Raw genomic sequence first — 13,423 nt, 5'->3', positions numbered from 1 at the left:
GCAATCAGCCCCCGGGTGGTGGGCCCTCAGGCCTTCCCATACCTCTGTGGTCACTACCTAAAGCAGAGGGACAAGAGGTAAGGGGAATGTAAAGAGAGGAAGAAGCTTTTCTGAAGCTCTGAATCACCCCAAAGATTAGTGTCTAAAGCCACTTAAGACAAGAGGGTTCAAAGGCTATTTCATTAGCCAACTGTCCCTGCCAAAACCTAAGAGGAAACTCAATTAAAAAGTAGTAATCACTACATCTTCTAATTTCCAAGTGAAAAATTACATTTTAGGAAGAAATTAGAATTTGTAAATACTTATTGTATATCAGTGCTAAAGACATCCGCATATGAACCCTCATTTAATCCACACAATGACTTTGCAAAGTAAATATAGCTCATTATCTATTTGTTGTGCATAGTATGTAATTATCTAAACATAATTGAGGTAGCTGAGTCTTTTAAAGGCATAGATGTTTTGTTTTGTTTAGAGGGTCAATTTCACATTTGTTTGTGCCCCCAGCATAGTTCTCTTTCAGCAATCACAATTATTATAAACTAGAGGCCCGTTGCACAGATTGAGCACCAGTGGGGCCCCTCGGCCTGGTCTGTACCCTCTCGCAATCCAGGACCCCTTGGGGGATGTCGGATAGCCGGTTTCAGTCCGATCCCCACAGGCCCAATCCAGACAGGAGGGAGCCCGATCCTGTGCGTTGAACGTCTGCCCCTGTGGTCAGTGTGCATCATAGCAACTGGTCAACCAGTCAGTCGGTTGTTCGGTCATTTGGTCATTTGGTCACTTAGGCTTTTATATATATACTAGAGGCCCGGTGCACTAAATCGTGCATGGGGGGTGTCCCTCAGCCCAGCCTGCACCCTCTCCAATCTGGGACCCCTCGAGGGATGTCTGACTGCCTGTTTAGGCCCGATCCCGATATCGGGCCTAAACGGGCAGTCGGACATCCCTCTCACAATCCAGGACTGCTGGCTTCTAACTGCTGGCCTGCCTGCCTTCCTGATTGCCCTTAACTGCTTGTGCCTTCCAGCCTGATCACCCCCTAACCACTCCCCTGCCAGCCTGTTTGCCCCTAACTGCCCACCCCTGCAGGCCTGTCACCCCTAACTGCCCTCCTCTGCAGGCCTGGGTCCCTCCCAACTGCCCTTCCCTGCAGACCTGGGTCCCCCCTAACTTCCCTCCTCTGCCAGCTTGATCACCCCTAACTGCCCTCCCCTGCAGGCTTGATCGCCCCCAACTGCCCTCCCTTGCAGGCCTGGTCCCTCCCAACTGCCCTCCCCTGCTGGCCATCTTGTAGTGGCCATCTTGTGTCCACATGGGGGCAGGATCTTTGACCACATGGGGGCAGCCATATTGTGTGTAGGAGTGATGGTCAATCTGCATATTACTCTTTTATTAGATAGGCTAGAGGCCTGGTGCACGGGCGGGGGCTGGCTGGTTTGCCCTGAAGGGTGTTCCGGATCAGGATGGGGGTTCCCTTGGGGTGTGTGACAGCCTGAGTGAGGGGCCTGTGGTGGTTTGCAGGCCGGCCACACCCCCTGGCGACCCAAGTGGAGGCCCTGGTATCTGGGGTTTATTTATCTTCTACAATTAAAACTTTGTAGCCTGGAGCAGGGCCAAGCCTTCTGCTTGTTCCATGGCGGAAGCCATTTCTGTTGGTATTTATGTATCTTCTATCATTGAAACTTTGTAGCCTTGAGTGGAGGCCTAGGCCAGCAAGGGCAGACGGAAAGCTTGGCTTCCTCCATTGCCTGGGAAACCCAATCCTCCCTCCTGCTCTCTGTGGCCATAGCCATCTTGGTTGGTTTTATTTGCATATTCGCTCCTGATTGGCTGGTGGGCGTGGCTTGTAGGTGTAGCGGGGTGATGGTTAATTTGCATATTACTCTTTTATTAGATAGGACTAGGGGCCCAGTGCACAAATTTGTGCACCTTGAAAGGAACTGTGTTCTGCGAGGCTACGGTGGACAGAGGGGCAGGTCTCAGCCCATCCTCCGTGCCCCCGCCTGGCCCCTCCCGCCATAGCCCCTGGTCCCCTGTCTGCTGGCAGCCCCATGCCCGCTGCTGCTGCTCCCACATTGTGACAGTGCCTGCCCCGCTCGCACCCACTAATGGCGCAGAGTGATTGGGGCCAGCGCCAGCAGTGGGTGCAAGCAGGACCAGCACCATCAGTGGGTGGGAGCAGCGGCTGCTGCCCCAATCACCCTTCAGGAGCAGGGGGAGGTGGAGAAGCCCTTAGAGGCAATTGGGGCTGGCAGCTGCCACTCACACCCGCTGATGGCGCCGAGCGATCAGGGCCGGTGCTGGGAACCAGCAGTGGGTGCAAGCGGGATGGCATCAGCAGCAGGTGCAAGTACTGGGCAGGACCATGGTGTGTGGGAGCAAAGAATTTTCAGTAACCACCAGAGGCTCGCCCAGATGACAGCAACCAGCCTGCTCCACCATCCCACCACAACCAATGCCCGCCATGTTCTGTGCGCACCCCTGGTGGTCAGCACACGTCATAGCAACCTGTTGTTTAGTTGTTCGGTTGTTCTGCTGTTCGGTCTATTTGCATATTAGGGTTTTATAAAGAGAGATAGATTACCAATTTACATGTCTTTCCCCTTTAAAATTACCAACATCTTAAGGTTAGTAACTATGTCTTATCAACAATAATAGCCACCATCTATTGTAGGCTTATCTAAATGTGCTTTACAAGTATTACCTCACTTAATTATCAAAAATATTGAGGAGATAGGTACCATTATTATCTTCACTTTACAGATAAGAAAACTGATGCTTAGACAAATCTTTTCATCTCTGTACACTCAGTGCACACCCAAAGCCTAACCTGTCATGAGCATTCAATAAATACTTGTCATATAATTTCCTTCAGCCCAATAGGCAGAGATAGCAGGATAAAGAAGATAATATCCTTTGTATTCCAAAATATGCAATATATCCAAAACATTATAAAAGCACAGAAGGCCCAGAGCAGCCTGCCTTGTACTTGTGCTTCCAAAGGAGGGCCAGTGAGAGGGCTCAGGTTGTTCCAGACCGTGGGGAAGGTGTTTCTCAGAAGCAGTGACCTCAACAAGGGGGTGTCAGTATCTCCACGCCTAGGAATCTGTGCTCTCCTGGGGAATGGCGAGAGCTGAGCAGGGGAGGGGAGCTGAGGACAACTCACACTCGACCTTCCAGGAGCTCCCACCCATCGAAGACCAAACCCTCTTCATAACACGTTGCAAAAGAGTTCCCTCTAGCTGGCTGGGCTCAGCAGGCATCATTCTTATAATCAGTGCATGCTGTGCCCTCTGCATCCCTGAAACCAGTTTACCTGGGGATAGAAGAGATGGGTTCCTATGTCCACGTGGAAAGCTGAGATATGAGGGTGGCAAAGGACTGCTGAGAATGAACCCAGATAGCAACCATCAAGCTCACATGCAAATACACATGAGCACACAGACACACTCACAAAGAAACTCTGTCCTTTACACCACTGACCCATAATTCTATAGTTAGCTTTTGTTATCTTACTCCTACTCTTGTTGATAGCTCACAGTTCCCTCATCATTTCAAGACGTTCCATAAATCATGATATAACCAACCTGGGACTCTTCCTCTGGGCCTAAGACAATTTTGACTGAGCAAACCAAGAGGGGAGGCCAGCTATGGTGCCCTGACCTGTCTGCACCAAATAGAAAGCAGATGCTTTCATGGTATATGAATTGTGCTATACTTTGTATCATGCTATGTATGTAATTCTGGCTTAGAGTACAGGCAGAATTTGTACCTCGGCTGAGAATGTTCTGATTAAATTAATTAAAGGTAAATTTTTTAAGTATTTGGGGCCTGATAGGTTCGTCCCCAAGAATTTGGAAATAAAGATAGATCTAAATTATTAAATCTACACGTAATAGATCAGGAACATCAGGTCACCTGAAAGAAAGAGAATGGCTGTTAGATCAGAGCTGGACTTGCTTCGAACATGCTTGAAATGTGCTAACCTGAAATAAGAAAGAATTGTTCCCTGGGGTGGGGCTTGGTCAGCCACAGAAGCATGAAACAATTGGAGGCAGAGAGTCATGCACGGACTGGCAGTGTCCATTCTAGGACCAATCAGCACAAGGAGAATTTTAGGCATTAGGCTTCCATTCTTTTGGCAACAATGGCAAGGCTCCCCCTATGTAGAGCAGGTGGGCAGAATGCTTGGATTTAGTTCTTTTTTTAAGATTTTTATTGGTTTTTAGAGAGAGAGGACGGGGGGGGGGGGGGGGAGGGAGAGAGAGAGAGAGATGTGAGAGCAAAACATCAATCAGCTGTCTCCTGCACACCCCCTGCTGGGGATCAAGCCCTCAACCTGGGGCATGTGCCCTGACTGGGAATCAAACCTGCAGCTTTTTGGTGCATGGGATGACAACCAACCAACTGAGCCACACTTGCCAGGGCTGGATTTAGTTCTTTGATGGCAAGGCATAGCACCCAACACCATGGGAAGGAGAAGAGAACTAAGGTGAGAACTGGTTTGAGAAGGGCTGCCAAAAAGGGCCACATGGGCTAGCACCTGAGAGTCAGGTAACAGCAGGCTGGAGCTGTAGGGCCAGTCCCTGGGGTTAGCTAGGTTTCCCAGGCTACCTGTGAATTAGCTAATTTGAATAACTTCACAGGTTCCCAGGCACAAAAGCAGTAACTAGTTGTCTGGTCTGTGGCCCTGGAGCAATTCGGGCTGGGGCTGGTGCCTAGTGGCTGGAGTTTGAGAGCTCCAAGGGAAGTGCTTGGGATGTTGACTTAATCGGCTCTTAAGGGAAGCTCTCTAGTCTCTACCCAGAGTTTCAAAACTGGGTCAAGACACATTTAAAAAATAAATTTAAAACGTTATATTACACAGAGTGGTTTTATCTTGCATGCCTACTCAGATCCATCGCCTGGAGCCCAGTGGAAAAGGATTCTGAGTGCAGGCTCAGCAGGGAGCATCCTGAGATGGATGGGTGAGGCAAGGTAGGAGTATGGGGCAGCACAACTCCCACAGCTGACCCAGATGCAGAGAGCCGCTGTATTGGATTCCAGGGCTGCCCTAGAGCAAGATCCTCCCTACAGTGAAAAAGAGGCATTAGCCGTCTTCACCAGATGACTAGAGCAGGGACTGATAGCAGGAGTCTACTCATTCTTTATGACTGCATCCGGTTCATTTTCTTCATTGCCCTTAAGGCCATTTGCAATTATATATATGCACATTATATATTTATTATTTATATATTTATATATTTACTAGAAGCCCGGTGCACGAAATTCGTGCACGGCGGGGGGTTGTCCCTCAGCCCAGCCTGTACCCTCTCCAATCTGGGACTCCTGGAGGGATGTCCGACTGCCCGTTTAGGCCCGATCCCGTTCGACTGCCCGTTTAGGCCCGATCCCAACAGGATCGGGCCTAAACGGGCAGTCGGACATCCCTCTCACAATCCAGGACTGCTGGCTCCCAACTGCTTGCCTGCCTGCCTTCCTGATTGCGCCTAACCGCTTCTGCCTGCCAGCCTGATCACCCCCTAACCACTCCGCTGCCAGCCTGGTTGATGCTTAACTGCTCCCCTGCCAGCCTGTTTGCCCCCAGCTTCTCTCCTCTGCTGGCCTGGTCACCCCTAACTGCCCTCCCCTGCAGGGTTGATCACCTCCAACTGCCCTCCCTTGCAGGCCGGGTGCCTCCTAACTGCCCTCTCCTGCTGGCCATCTTGTGTCCACATGAGGGCAGGATCTTTGACCACATGGGGGCAGCTATATTGTGTGTTGCAGTGATGATCAATCTGTATATTACTCTTTTATTAGATAGGATAGAGGCCTGGTGCACGGGTGGGGGCCAGCTGGTTTGCCCTGAAAGGTGTCCCGGATCAGGGTGGGGTTCCCTTAGGGCGTGGGGCGGCCTGATCGAGGGGCCTGTGGTGGTTTGCAGGCCGGCCACGCCCCCTGGCGACCCAAGCGGAGGCCCTGGTATCTGGAATTTATTTTCCTTCTACAATTGAAACTTTGTAGCCTGGAGCGGAGCCAAGCCTGCTGCTCCCTCCGGGGCGACAGCCATTTTCTGTGGCAGTTAATTCACCTTCTACAATTGAAACTTTGTAGCCTTAAGCGGGTGAGATGGCCAGGGTGTGTGGAAAGCTTTGCTTCCCCTGTTGCCGCCGGCAACCCTGGCCTGCTCTCTCAAGCTCCATTCTGCCGCCATTTGTTTGAATTTGTTTACCTTCTATAATTGAAACTTCGTAGCTTGAGTGGAGGCTTAGGCCTGCAACGGCTATGGAAAGCTTGGCTTCCTCTGTTACCTGGGAAACCTTGCTCTCTGTGGCTGTAGCCATCTTGGATTGGGGTTAATTTGCATACTTGCTCTGATTGGCTGGTGGGCGTGGCTTGGCTGGTGGGCGTGGCTTATGTAGCAGAGTGATGGTTAATTTGCATATTACCGTTTTATTAGAGAGGATTAAGTGTTTCACTATATATTTGCGTGTTTATTATCCATCTTCTCACTAGAATATTAGCTCCAGTGGGGGGGACTTACTTGATTCACCAGAGTATAGGCCGTGCCTAGTAAAATGGCTCTTTCAGAGTTGGCATTCTAGAATGTTTGTTGAACGAGTCAGTGAATATAAATAAATGAAACAATAAATGGGTGAATGTAACTCTCCTTACTCACCAAGCAATTTTTTTATTCTGGTGGAGTTCTTTTTAAGGAAAAAACCAATCCCCATCACAATGTCACGAGCATGTCTGGTATTTCTCATAAAATTATAGCTGGTATCCAGGGAGTGCCTTATTCGTGTTTAGTTAACATGGCCATGCACACAGGGACAGTCCACCTCTGGGCACAGAGAGGCTCTAGCTAGACTAGAAAAATAGAGGTTGGATTTAGCAGTATCCTCTTCCACCCTTAGGAAAAGGTGCCCCCTCCAACCTCCGGTTTTACTTTCTACTTACAATTTCTACCAAACCATCAGCAAAGTCTTTGTAGTTGATACTAACACATGGTTTCTCAGGTTATTGGGTTAAATAAAATCTGCTGGAGCTGGAAAGATTTTTCTGCATCGACTTTCATCCTTGCTGCTTAATTAAATCCCTCACCTGGGAAACGAGTAATTTTCAGCCATCTTGCGTTCTGTGGCATCAGCATGAAACTGTGACTTTTGAAATACCAAAATGCCAGTTGTGTTTAATGTTTCAGGGGCAACAGCCTGTTCTATTTGGAATCCCCTACGAAGATAGATATTAACTGAGAATTGAAAATGACAGCAGAGGAGATTGAATCAGAAGAGCAAAATGAGCACACAAATCTACTTCCCCTCTTTCTACAATCCCTTAAAATGTCAGAAAATATATATTTTGTAAAGAGTACATCCATACCAGTACTAGGAAACAAGAAATAATGCTATCAGAGACCCAAAAATCTTGGGAGTTTCCTGGCAGCCTAGAATATAGAATTGGGTTGAAAACAATGAAGATGCCAGAGACCAAAGAATGCTTGGGGGGCAGGGGCGGGGAGGAAGAAATAACTGTAAATGTTAAGAGCACAAAGAGACACTGAACTCAAATTTACTGAAGAGCATGAGTTGTCTCTGGTGGCTTGTTTCTTCACCCCAACCTGCTCTTTGTCATGAGACTTTGCAATTCCTCTTACCACAGAGGTGGTACCTATTACCCCATCCCTTGAGTCTGGAATGGCCTCATGACTTGTTTCGTCCAATAGAAATGACAATGTATAGAAGGAATTAAAACATACATCCACACACTCGAACACACATGCGGATGTGAAAATCAAACAAGAAGTGGCAAATCACCACCACATCAACAAAAACATGTAAGTCTTCAGTTAAACTCAAGTAATTCTTGATGAATGACAGTGTGCATGTGTGTGCGCACACACACGTCTAGAACAAAATTCCAAATTGTGCTAACATAAAAGGTGGCAGGCCAGGAAAGTAGAGCTAAGCAAAAGTATAATATGTTTTAAGAAGGTACTGAGAAAATGTAGATAATGACTAATTTTAGATGTCAATAGTAAACAAAAAAATCAAAATACATATACATACTCACATAAAAATGTAAGTGTATGGGAAGGATCTAGGAGGAAACCATTGACAGTGGTCACCTCTGGGCAATGAGAGGAGATTGTAGGGCAGAATATGAAGGTCAACTTGCACCTTGAAACTTGTCAACATCCAAATTTTGGAGTTTTTAACAATGCAAATATGATTATTTGTGTATTAAAATAAAGCTGAGACTTATTTTTTAATACAGCTATACAAATTTTACTTGCTTTCAATATGTAACAAAGCTATTTTCATGAGTGGGAAGAACTGGTAAAAGTCATGTTTACTTTATTTCTACTAGTATGTATTTTAGGATCATTTGTGTAAATGAAAAACTGTTGCTTTCAGCTTCTAAGTAGCATTTTTGTTGTTGTTGTTTTATCCCCTAATGCTTTCTCACCCAACTCATTCACTTTTCATTCTAGACCAGGAGACATGATCACTCTTCTAGAAGATTCCAATGAAGACTGGTGGAAAGTAAGTATTTCCCTTTCTTTAAAAAAAAAAAAGAATCATTTGGTGACTGTCATTACAATGAATGGTATAATTACAACGAATTGTGGATGCATGTCTCCTTTTTCCTTTCAGGGGAAAATTCAAGACAGGATTGGCTTCTTTCCAGCCAACTTTGTTCAGAGAGTACAGCAGAATGAGAAGATTTTTAGATGTGTTAGAACCTTCATTGGGTGTAAGGAACAGGGGCAGATAACACTGAAAGAGAATCAGGTGAGTAATATTGAGTCTGACCAAAACAGAGTAACAGCCATCTACAAATCTGAATGAGCGGGGTCATATTCCAAGTCTTCACCTTGAGAAAAGATATCCTCACTCCAACCATATGAGTGCAGTAGGATCGAAACATGCAAAACCAAAATGTTAGGAAGCTGACTTGGTGGTGTCTGTCCACAAGAGGAAATGTACATAACGTCATGGCAACAGGATGAGGACGTCTGGTCCCCGTGCTTGTCTCTGAGGATCACTGGTCTCGGATGTGGGCAGCTACTCCAGGTGGGGCTCTGTGCTGGTCTCCATGAATGTGTGGTTCACTTTTCATGGTCTCTTGGGGATATTTTGCCGTTACTTGCTGCTGGGTTGCACAGTCCACTGCATTTGCTTTCAGTCACAAAGACCCCTCGTAAGTCTCCTTGTGCAGATTCCAAGCTTCTGCCTGCTCCCTGGAAACCATGACACTCCCTAACCAGGGACTGCCTCAGGCCCAGGCCCTGGATATCTCCCTACATCTAAGGTAGAGATGAATGTGGGGTTCACTGTGATGACGTCAATTTCCTGAGAAATGAGGCAGGAACCCCCTGTACCTACACTGAGTGGCCAGATTATTATGATCTCTGAACGCATAATAATCTGGCCACTTAGTGTATATCCTATATAATAAAAGGCTAATATACAAATTATCCCCTCTACCAGGAGTTTGACCAGCAGGCAGGCTGGCCAACAGCCCATGTCCCCTCCCCCTGGCCAGGCTGGCCGGACCCCACCCATGCACGAATTCATGCACTGGGCCTCTAATACACACACACACACACACACACACACACACACACACACACACAATGAGTGGCCAGATTATTATGCGTTCAGAGATCATAATAATCTGGCCACTCAGTGTATATGACTTCAACCTCCTTGCTTCATGCTCCCCCATTCCCTCCTGGAATGTCGACAGAGACAAAGAGACAAGACAGGCACAGCTGAGCCCTTCGTCCAGCAGAGAGAGGCTTTCCTCCTGCCCCCTCTTCTCGGACTGCAACTCCCCTCGTGTCACGACCTGCGTCCTCACTGTAGGCTGGAATAATGTGCGCAGATCTCCATGTTTGCTCTTGATGTATTTGGGGCTCCTTTCAGAAATTAAACATGAGAAATTTATTTTCTCTCTTAATCAAGTCTTGTTGGAATCCAGACCCAGATCCCGCTCATCACTCTCCCAAGGTAAACCCAAAGGGAGAGGTGAAAATGGGGCCTGGTGCCGTGTTTTGATTATTGGAAACATAGTGAATCTGAGGGGACTTCTGCATAGTGAATCCTCTGCACCACAGCCCCACCACTGCCACACAGGCCCGTCTGAATCTCAGGACCCCACAGCACCAGGTGGCCCATAGGAGAACGATGGGTCAGGAAGGCGTGAGAGAAAACTGGCACAGGAAACAAGATAGCCTGATGACCTCCCAGAGGGACCAGAAAGGAGAAGTCTTAATAGATGATGATAGACCCCCTGGGGCATTTCCAATCGGACCTTCTCGCTTTGCAGAACTGAGGACAGACCTAAGAGAGGGGATCGAAACCTTCAAATAGTGTGTCGCCATTTTAAATGATGGCTTTATAAACAGCAAAGGAATAAGTGAAGTATTAATGATACAATGGTAGTGGAAAAGTAATACAAACACGAGGGAAAAGAGAAAAAATTGGAAGGTTTGTTTAAGGGGTTTTTTTCTTTGCATTTAAATTACTTTTATGGTGTAAAGTTTTAAAAACTACATTTTAAAAGAAGCAAAGTTAAAAACACTCAATCTTATCTTTTGAATCTAATGATGTAAAAGTACACAGGGTTGCTGTGATTTTTCTGGGCCTCAGTTTTGCACATGCTCAGGCACACATACACACTCACACAACACACAACCACATCCCACCATTACTGCATCTAATTGCAGTAGTTGCTGCTGATAGAAATGCAACTTCCATGGTTGAATGGCAATCTCTAGGGTTGGGTAGGGCATACCACCCAGCCTCTTCACTTAGACACTAGAGGCCCGATGCACGAAATTCATGCAAGAGTAGGCCTTCCTTCCCCCGGCTGCTGGCACCGGCTTCCCTCCGGCACCCGGCACCCGGGCTTCCCTCACAGCCCGGCTTCGTCTAGAAGGAGGACCAGAAGGATGCCCGGTCTAATTAGCATATTATGCTCCTATTATTATAGATGTTTAAGACACAACACAGCTTTCAGCCTGAACCTGGAACCACATAGATCTGCCTGTAATTCTGTAGGAAAGTAACATAACCCCTGATAGGTGCCCAGCTTGGTGTTTCTTAAGGTGTGGTCTTCGGACCACCTGAATCAGCTGGGAGCTTGCTGAATATGCAAAATTCCTGACTCCACCCTAGACCCCTTGAAGCAGAGCCTTTCAGGGTAAAAGGCAGAGAATCAGTCTCTTTTACAGACTCCCCAAGTGTTCTGATCAAAGTTAATGGTTGAGAATGACCTTCATTTTCCTTTCCTCACTTTAAGTCCTATTATAGCTCTGTGAGAACTGAAGGCATTTTTATTTCCAATTACACATTGATCAACAAAAGCCACTGAGGTCTCTTTATCGCGACACAAATTCTCTATTTTCAATCTTTGTCAATGTGGCAACTAATTTCAGTGTCAGCCACTTGAAAGAAAATTTACATTTTTTAAAAATATGTTTTTATCGATTTTTAGAGAGAGAGGAATAGAGAGATAGAAACATCCATGAGAGAGAAACATCATCTTGTACGTCCCCTATACCAGGGATGGATCCAGCAGCCCAGATATGTGCCCTGACTGGGAATGGAACTGCAACCTCTTGGTTCCTGGGTTGACATTCAACCACTGAGCCACATTGGCTGGGCAAAAATTTACATTTTACAAACCTGTTATTGAGAAAAAACTTAAATTTGTCTCCACTTTAGTATCCTAAATTATTTTAGCTATTAAATTTCAAAGCATGCTTGTTAATGGATGGGAGTACAATGTAGTAACAAGAACATGGATTCCAGTGCCACACCGAAATGGATCCATATCCTACGTGGTTTTGACAGAGTCACCTGTGAATATCAACATTCCCATCTGTAAAATGGGTATAGTAGCATCTCCCTCTTGACTTGCAGTGAGGGTTAAATGTTATCACCTGTATAAAGTCCCAGCACAGTGCCTGGCCAGGATGGAAGCTTAGTAAGGTCATTTCCTTTGCTGCCACCATCACTCAGAGTTAAGCCTAAATGGGGTATTCATCTGCAGTGGCCAGTGCCACCTAAAATTACCTACTAAGCATCCAAAAATAGCCAGTATGATATTTATAACCCTAAAAATATGAAGAGACAAAAACTCATTAGCAGGGAAATAGAAGAAATTTGATTCTGAAAATAAATGCATCTCTGATTAAATCATGTTTCTGTCTCTAGGGTAAATTTGTCTCACAGTCATTATATTATTTTTTTCACAGAGCCTCTGTTTCCAAATAGAATTAAGTTACCATTTTGTTGTGAACACAACTAGAGTCTGCCATGACATGAGTATGTTTTCTTCATTTTTGAAATTTTAAAAGTATCCTTATTAAATCAACGTTAAGCACCATGAAAGTATTTTTAGTTCATTCCACAGTTCTGCCATCCCTATAAAACTGTTTTCATTGATTCTTTGTGTTCTATAAAGCTTTAAGTAAATAAAAAAATATTTTAATTATAAAACTAGACTGCATTTATTGTGGATAAAATTTGGAAAAGTATAAAGAAGAAAATAAAGATCACAAGTAATTCACCCATCAACTATTATTAACATAAAAACTTTGGTATATTTCCTACCAAACTTTTCTTCTAATTTATATTTTGTTATTATATTCTGCTTAGTTCCCAACTAATTTTCTAAACTTAGTCACTAAATGTTTATGCAAACACAGTTTTCTTTATAGTTGTATAACAAACATGTCATATAAATCAGAGGTTGATAAACCCATTGATCAAATCTGGCCTGGCTTTTAAATAAAGTTTATTAAAACATAGACTTGTGCACATATATAATCTGTTACTGTTTTCACACTACAATGGTTGAGTTGGGTCATTGCAACAGAGACAATATGGCCTCAAAAGCTTTAAAATATTTACTATTTGGTCTTTTACAGAAAAAGTTAGCCGACCCCTAATCCAGATGTACAAGTATTTAAGTATTCTCCTATTGTTGGATATTTAGAGTTTTTATTTGTTTAACTGTTATTGATAACTACAATAAACATCTTTAAACCTAAATCTTTCTCCATAACTCTGACTACATCCTAAGGATAGATTTTAGAGCTTATAGGAAAACATATAAAAGATTTTTACAATTCTTGATACATTCTACAAAATCACCTCTAAAAAGGTTGGGCTGATTTATACCCACATCAACTGTTTATGAGAATATTCCGGTCACCACATCCTTGCCAGAATTGAACATTAATATTTTTTATATCACTTGGTAGGTGAATAATATTTCATGTTAATCTGCATTTCCAGGATAGAGAGGTTGAAATGTTATCACATATGTATTAGGCATTATATTTCTTTTATAAAATAATCAATTTGAGTACTTTACCTATTTTCTTACACTATTGAAAAAGTTTCCTGTCTTTTAAGAATATTTA

General features: G+C 44.9%; 1 protein-coding gene across 2 annotated transcripts in view; it reads left to right on the top strand.

Annotated features, from left to right (window-relative positions):
• Positions 1-13,423, top strand: part of STAC (SH3 and cysteine rich domain) — a 103,980-nt gene that overhangs the window by 84,228 nt on the left and 6,329 nt on the right. For both annotated transcript variants that reach the window (XM_079795495.1, XM_079795494.1), the window contains exons 9-10: positions 8,477-8,528; positions 8,640-8,777. In XM_079795495.1, coding sequence (XP_079651621.1) covers positions 8,477-8,528; positions 8,640-8,777 — 190 coding nt within the window. The remainder of the gene's footprint in view (positions 1-8,476; positions 8,529-8,639; positions 8,778-13,423) is intronic.

This window comes from Cnephaeus nilssonii (assembly GCF_951640355.1).
Source record: "Cnephaeus nilssonii genome assembly, chromosome: 17".
In the NCBI taxonomy this organism is placed as follows: domain Eukaryota; kingdom Metazoa; phylum Chordata; class Mammalia; order Chiroptera; family Vespertilionidae; genus Cnephaeus; species Cnephaeus nilssonii.
Note: the sequence above shows the minus strand (reverse complement) of the source record. Positions and strands in the feature narration are given on the sequence as shown.